This window comes from Littorina saxatilis, linkage group LG3, assembly GCF_037325665.1.
Source record: "Littorina saxatilis isolate snail1 linkage group LG3, US_GU_Lsax_2.0, whole genome shotgun sequence".
Lineage (NCBI taxonomy): Eukaryota > Metazoa > Mollusca > Gastropoda > Littorinimorpha > Littorinidae > Littorina > Littorina saxatilis.
Window position 1 is genome coordinate 22,334,077 of NC_090247.1, and position 7,874 is coordinate 22,341,950.

At 42.8% G+C, this 7,874-nt stretch overlaps 2 protein-coding genes across 3 annotated transcripts in view; both read left to right on the plus strand.

The window, feature by feature from the left end:
- The window catches only part of LOC138961884 (basic phospholipase A2-like), a 43,789-nt gene extending 40,304 nt beyond the window's left edge, over positions 1 to 3,485 (plus strand). For both annotated transcript variants that reach the window (XM_070333565.1, XM_070333566.1), the window contains exon 5: positions 1 to 3,485. In XM_070333565.1, the coding sequence (XP_070189666.1) occupies positions 1 to 131 (131 nt within the window). In that variant the 3' untranslated portion in view covers positions 132 to 3,485.
- A 1,348-nt stretch (positions 3,486 to 4,833) lies between these two features.
- Positions 4,834 to 7,874, plus strand: part of LOC138961885 (fibrinogen alpha chain-like) — a 6,494-nt gene continuing 3,453 nt past the window's right edge. Inside the window, exons 1-2 of the mRNA XM_070333567.1 lie at positions 4,834 to 4,929; positions 7,549 to 7,869. Of these exons, the coding sequence (XP_070189668.1) occupies positions 7,564 to 7,869 (306 nt within the window). The 5' untranslated portion in view covers positions 4,834 to 4,929; positions 7,549 to 7,563. The remainder of the gene's footprint in view (positions 4,930 to 7,548; positions 7,870 to 7,874) is intronic.

Genomic DNA, 7,874 nt, shown 5'->3' on the forward strand with positions numbered 1-7,874 from the left:
ACTCACGTGTATGGAGCCCTTGTGCACGCAGTGTGTGCGAATGTGACCTGCGCTTCGCGGAGTGCCTGGGGCGGGCCACCTATCACGAGCACCATCGTAGCTACGACTGGCACCTCTGTCACCATCACTAGCTTCTGCGCATGCTCCTAAGACAGCGCCCCCTTCCGGGGAAAGTTGTAGTCTAGTCTCCACAGTGCGGGGATAGGCGTGTGATCTGCACAGTTGTGTTGTGCAAGTAATGTGCAAGTAATGTGCAAGTAAAGACAGTAGTAGCCTAGTCGGTGGTAGATGTTGTCTTCGCTTGAACAGCTGGCAGTAACGATGAAATGTTACTGTCAGAGGCAGAACTGACATCTACCGGATGTTGTGGTTACTGCCGCTCGTACGTGTCGCCTTGATGAAGAGCTGTCGGTTGCGTTGTATGTGACTTGAATGTGTTGACACCGGTTGATGGTACGCACGAGACATTGCCCAACTGGGTGGGAACTGAGAGCTGGCAGTCTGCTTGCCTAACATTGAGATTTGTTTGAGATTTCAACCACTGCGAACCAGTGCTTTGGTCCCACCCAGTTGGGAACTTTCTTATGCACACTTCCCCGGCGCAATTATTGACCTAAAAAGGATACTGGCACTTCGCTTTAAGGCATCTAACCTCAGGGGTCAATGCATTCACGTGACACAAATCACGACCGGCAACTCTTGAATAGGACGCTGTATTAATTTGCATCTGCATGCTGTATCCGTGTCGCTGTTAGATGTCAGTGGTGTTGTGGCGTGTGTCATGACTAAGGTGTCAGTAGTGAATGTGGCGGTCCCTGTTGTGGTATGTGTAAAGATTGAGATGTAAAATAGTGAATATGGTAGCCACTGTTGTGACATGTTTCATGACAATAACGGATTCACAGTGAATAAGGCAATCCTTGGTAGATATTCTACCAGTTGTGCCTGCTGGTATTTACCGTTGGATAATGTTGCCATTAGAAAGCGCTAGACTTGGTAGTGACTGTTAAACATTGCTATCAAAGGGTGGACATGACACCTGGCTGGTGACGTTCATATGTTGATGATTCGGCTGAGCTGCTGTGCAGTATTCTATGCCATTGTCATGAGAGATGTGTGAGTCGTAAAGTTCAAGGATACTGTCTCAAATTCAAGGAAACTGTTTATATGTACCAAACCTTTGCAGATACAGAGAACTGTATATTGATAATGTGGCAAAATCGTAGCAAAAGCGGTGTATTTGACTTCGAAAACCGTAGCAAAGGGGTAAATTTGACTTAGCAAATCGAAGCAAAAGCGCTGTTTTCTGATTGAAAATCGGAGCGAAAGCGTTGTTTCCCACTTTGAAAATCTGGTCATTCTGTAAACCTTATTTTCGTGTTCAAGGGACATAACTGCATAATCGGCTGTTGAAGAGATTTCCTTTTGGACACTGTTCTTGAATGTCACCGTTTAATTATAGTGCGCGTGCGTGTAAATTTGACACTCAGTTATGTATGTCACCATCAGTTACATGATTTTGTGTTACAAGTTCATAGTATGATAGTATACCAATGGTATCTACGATCAACATATTCTTCAGATACTTTTGATGACTTTATTGAATGTGCATTTTACACGTCACACGAAAAAACATTGTCAAAATGTCAGTCGGAAATATGATGGTCAAAAGTTATACGATTATCGGAAGCCCATACCCCGAGTCCCTGTTTTAATTTTCAGCCGCCATTTTCAAGAAAGTGCAGATATTCCCACTATTTCACAGTCTTGACGATGGGTTTTTTAGGTGTATAAAACACACATTTACATTTATCCGAAACAATTGATTGTACATATAGTTCACGTGCAGACATTTAAAAGTGTGGTCTTTCACTGTCAAGCTGACACTTCAAAAAACTAATTTTCCTCTTTTTTGCCCACATCACAAGTTTTTACGGACAATATGAAGCTATTTCGAATCAAGTGGGTAGAAGTGGGTAGAAGTGCACTGACATTTTTGTTTTAGCTTGAAAGCTTTTCGATCACTTAAATACAAAATGTGTGAAGAATTGCACTGTTACAAAGATTAATCGATGCCATTCTTGCTTTCAGGGTTAGAGTCATTTTCTGTACTCGCCTTTTTGGTGTAAAATCGTTTAAACGCATTATATGCGAGTGTGTGTGTGTGTGTGTGTGTGTGTGTGTGTGTGTGTGTGTGTGTGTGTGTGTGTGTGTGTGTGTGTAAGTGTAAGGATAAGTGTGTGTGTGTGTGTGTGTGTGTGTGTGTGTGTGTGTGTGTGTAAGTGTAAGGATAAGTGTGTGTGTGTGTGTGTGTGTGTGTGTAGTGATGGGGAAGTAGGGAAAGACGGAAGGCGTGTGCATGTACATGCTTGCGCGAATGCGTGACTGAGTCCGTGTGTGTAAATGTGATCGTACAAATCGTAGCTTCAGGAGAAGGGGTGTGAGATCAAACCTCAGTGTATCAGAATCTCAGCCGTCATCATGTAACATATTTCAAATAACGCAAATTATTTGCTATTTGTACTTTCGTTCCCCGTGCTAGCCATCTTAGAAGTCACAATAGATCTATTCAAGCTTTAAATTGAGGTTAGAACATCTTTCCATTTGCACACATACAAAACATCTACAACATAGCTGATGTATGTGCACAGTGATAACTTTGTGTGCGTCAGTATCACTTTTCTAAATGACACCTATGTCAATCGGAAAAATGTATTCAACAACCTTTACCCTCTGCACAGGGAGCAGCCAGGCTGTTGATGGTTGGGTTTGTTTGTTTGTTTGTTTGTTTGTTTGCTTAACGCCCAGCCGACCACGAAGGGCCATATCAGGGCGGTGCTGCTTTGACATATAACGTGCGCCACACACAAGACAGAAATCGCAGCACAGGCTTCATGTCTCACCCAGTCACATTATTCTGACACCGGACCAACCAGTCCTAGCACTAACCCCATAATGCCAGACGCCAGGCGGAGCAGCCACTAGATTGCCAATTTTAAAGTCTTAGGTATGACCCGGCCGGGGTTCGAACCCACGACCTCCCGATCACGGGGCGGACGCCTTACCACTAGGCCAACCGTGCCGGTATGGTTGGGGTGTGTGCAAGTGGAGATGTGTACTTATCCCATGTAAAATCCCTGAGAGAGCTGTAGCGGTGTAAATTATTGCTCGCACGGGGAGAACGGTGTCTTTTAATGTCAAGATAGTTTGCCTCAGGCCAGTAAGAAATAATGTATATAAAAATAGATGTGACACATACCGTCGCAAAAAGGGCAATTTGTTGTTGTTGACGGCTAGCAGAATATTTATTTGTTTGAAGACGTTCATGTTTACACCCTTAATGCGCATGTGTGTTTGTTAGATATGCGCAACACAAACATGGCATAAGAATTGTTTTGAATGATTGTTCCGGTGTAGATATTTAGAAACTTTGTGCAGATAGTTTCTGGACAATAAACTTGAAGCACGATTGATGTCCATCATGACGTTTAAATGAGTTTGTGTCGTGTGTGTGTGTGTGTGTGTGTGTGTGTGTGTGTGTGTGTGTGTGTGTGTGTGTGTGTGTGTGTGTGTGTGTGTGTGTGTGTGACGGCTCTTGGAAAAAAACATGTTCTAGTATTGCTTCTCTGAAGACAAAGGTTTATTTGAACGTCAATTTATCAATTTATCAATAAATGGAATCGACTACAACTAAATTAAATAAAAACAGAAATAAATTACACACAAAGAGAGAGACAGAGAGACAGAGAGACAGAGAGACAGAGAGAGAGACAGAGAGAGAGAGAGAAGAGAGAGAGAGAGAGAGAGAGAGAGAAGAGAGAGAGAGAGAGAGAGAGGAGTCAGAGTCCGACAAACAAACAGACAGAAATACGGACGGACAGACGGACGGACGAAGAGACATACAGGAGGCAGGCAAGCAGGCAGGAAGGCAGACAAACGAACACAAACAGAGACACAGACAAAGAGAGCAACTACATAAAACATCAAATAGACTTAACAGCACTCACTGTCGTCGTAGATTTTTGTGTATGTTCCCAAAAAAAGCAATTGGTTTTCTTGATCGTATATCCTTTCTTGTCTAAGGGTAAAAAAGCAATCAATTAACGGGTTGCGATGAAACAATCGTTGGTCCTAATGCTGCATGTCGTGTCAAACAATTCGTGTTCAGGGGCATATTGGGGTCGCTATTGGTCCTCTTGTGATGTTTCGTTCAAATCGTGTTGTACAAAAAAATGAAAATTGTGGGACAATTCCGAGCTTGCACACGCATTCACACAGAATACAGAAGAAAAAACAACAGACACAGACTCAGACACACACGGGCACACATATACACATACAGACAGATACACATACACGCACACAGACTGACAGACCGACACATAAACACACACTGATACAAACACACTCTTACACACACACACACACACACACACACACACACACACACACACATACACACACACATACACACACACACACACACGCACGTACGCACGCACGCACACACACACACACACACACACACACGCACGCACGCACACACACACACACACACACACACACACACACACACACACATCGATTCAAACAATGCTGCCCCTTTAAGTGAAAGAACAAGTTTACACAACAACATGTTGATAGATCGAGGATCCATTGTACATTTTGTTTTGTCTAAGAATAAAACGTTAAAATAACTAAAATTTCGGGCGTTTTTTTTTTTCATCTTGCGGCGCACGGTAAACGCACATAACCCATCAACCTCCACAGAACATCTACGCAGGAAACAATTTTACTTGGCTTTGTTTTGAAGTCTTTCATTCTCTTTCTATCCGAACTTGCTACACGGCGTATGGTGACATTTTCCAGCTTGGAGTTTGATGAAGTGATTGTTTTTTGTTCACGGCACGCAAGCTGGAGCACTGTAAGGTAAGTTGTGTTAAGTCTGAATAGAATAGAATAGAATAGAATAGAATAGAATTTATTGTCATCAACCCTTAAGGATATTGACACAAGTTGTACAATAAATGAATAAATAATGTACAAATTATTTCATTCAATATTGAAACAATTAAAAACAAAGGCTCCAAGCAATTTTTGAATTTTTTCGTCTTTTTTAAATAACAGATCGCTTGGTTTCCTTAAGTCACAGTTTGATACTTCTTCTTCTACTAACTTTTTTCTAATATTGTTAAATTTCTTGCAATTGTCTAGAAAATGTAGCTCATCTTCAATTACTTTACATGTATTACAGAGGCGATTCTCTCGCAATATTCCTCTATGACGCCCAGTCTCAATTTTTAAAGTCTGTGTGTTTGTTAGTGTGTATATGTGTGTGTATGTGTGTGTGTGAGAGAGTGTGTGTGTGTGTGTGTGTGTGTGTGTGTGTGTGTGTGTGTGTGTGTGTGTGTGTGTGTACCCCCGTTTCCACAGGTTTGGTTGCCTAAATCACCATAAGGCAACCATCCACACGTGGATGGCAACCTAAACTCTGGATGGCAACCTAATTGTGTGGATGGTCGCTTCATTTAACACCGTTAAATTGACTTTTTTGACGGAAAGAATGTCATAACAATGTTCAAAATGACATTCTTTCCGTCCTCTATAGGCGACGAAATAGGTCAAATTTTGTGCATTTTTTAGTGCAAAATTCTTCGATGCCGGAGCGAGTACTGCACCCAGTGCTGTTGTAGTGCAAGTGCACTAGAAAGGCACTACACCCAGTGCCGCCTCTTAGGTAACCATCCACACTTTAGGTACGTGTGTTTCTCCGTGCGTGTGTGTGTGTGTTTGTGTGTGCGTGATAGCTTGTGTGTGTGTGTTTGTGTGTGTGTGCTTGTGTGTGTGTGTGGGTATGTCTGTCTGTCTGTCTGTCTGTCGTCTTACTTGCGATATGTTTGTTACAACTCTTCTGTGGGGCAGATCTCAAAATCTGTTCAATGTTGTATCTGAAAAAGTACATCATTCAGGTTAAAATTGTGTTCGTGTTTTCTTGTTAAACCAGCTATGGTGCAATGGTAAAATTGCCTTTTTTTCAGGGAAATACCTTCAAACGCACTCTCAGGAGTTTGAGAGTTATAACATATAGGACACCCAAAGCCATTTCTATAATAAGCTTTGGACCCGAACGATTTATGACGTCATCTGGTAGTCATATTACAGATGGAACTTTTCAGCTGGCGAACGTAGCAGTTTGGCTTGATTTTATAGACGAAGAGGCTTGAATAGAAAACTTAAAACAAAGTTTGGAACCTTAATAAGACCAATCTGGGGGTAATTACGCATAATTTATTATTTTCTGTTGTTCGCAACCAGAAGTAGCCATCGTTCATGGGCAGGAAACTCCCGCAACTTCACCAGCGTGAAGCATCTTTTGTTGTCGATAGTTGCATGTCCGTTCATACGACGTGAAGCAGACAGCTTACGGCATCTGTAATCAATTATTCATTATTGCGGCCATTTAAGTTTTTAGGTACGCGAACTTATCACTAAATTGCAGGATTAGATTTGCTCTCTTGCGTCTACTTTTGCTGATCAAGTCGTTCAAACGGGCATGCAACGAATGACAACAAAAGGGGCTTCACTCTGGTGAAGGGTTCACGGGAGTTGCCTGCTCGTGAACGATGGCAACTTCCGGTTGCGAACAACACAAAACAATACATTCTGCGTAAGTACCACCAGTTTGGTCTTAGTTAGGTTCCAAACGTTGTTTTAAGTATTCTATTCAAGCCTCTTTGTCCATAAAATCAAGGCAAGCTGCGTTACGTTCGCCCGCTGAAAAGTTCCTTCTGTAACATGACTACCAGATGACGTCATAAATCGTTCGGATAGATATGGCTTTAGTTGTTTAAATGAGGTTATCAGCTGTGCATTTCATTTTCTCTATTTGTCATCGTTTACATATTTCCCCCCCTCTCTCTCTCTCTCTCTCTCTCTCTCTCTCTCTCTCTCTCTCTCTCTCTCTCTCTCTCTCTCTCTCTCTCTCTCTCGTGTTCTCGATGCTTTCATATTATTTTGCATCCACCACCTTTCAATTGTGTGTTTGTTGTTTTGTCGATTTTTGAATGTTTCCGTTTATCGTGTTTTCTTAAAACATGTTGCGCTTTTTGTGGTCGTCCAGCTTAGCAGACAACAACTTCACAGGCAGCAAAGTTCAACTCAAGTGTCACTATTCACCCTATGTCGTGTTCTTTCTGAGAGATACGTTTAAACCCCTCGCAAAAGATTTGTATTTCAACATTTTGTGTAGAATAACAGCTCTCCTTATCCTTCAACTCTCAGAAGAAACTAAAGAAAAACAATTCCTACGTGCTACGTTAAGCCTGTCCTTAACTGGGCGATTTCATCTACTCGAAGCATACATCGCGAAGCTGGCCGCACGAAGCTTTAGCACTGAGTTTTCGGTCAAAATACTTCGCGAAGTCTTTGCGAAGTCGACTTTGGGCTCAATAAAGAACCGCCGTAAGCAAAGATTTAAAAAATAAGGTCTTCGAGACGAGAACTTTCAATTTTGTATATCTTTCTCCTCTCTCTTTGTACCCACGCCAGATCAGCAACAAAGGAATGGAGATCATCCTAGCATTCCTGGCCATACTTCACATCGTCAGGGCCAGCACAGGGGCCACGCAAGTGGCACATTTCACCGTGTGTCCTCCAGGGCTCGTGCACAACGGGGACATCTCTGCGACTGTGCTCACTCGCTCTCTGCTGGACTGTGTCGTCAGGTGTTCCGCCAGCAGCACGTGCAGTGCCTTCAACGCGTGTCACGATGACCTGACAGGGCGCACTGCTTGCGCTCTGCTGGCTGACAGCAGTCCTGGCGGCTGTGCCGATCTGACGGTGGCGGCGAAGACTTCTTGTAGACACGGTGTAAG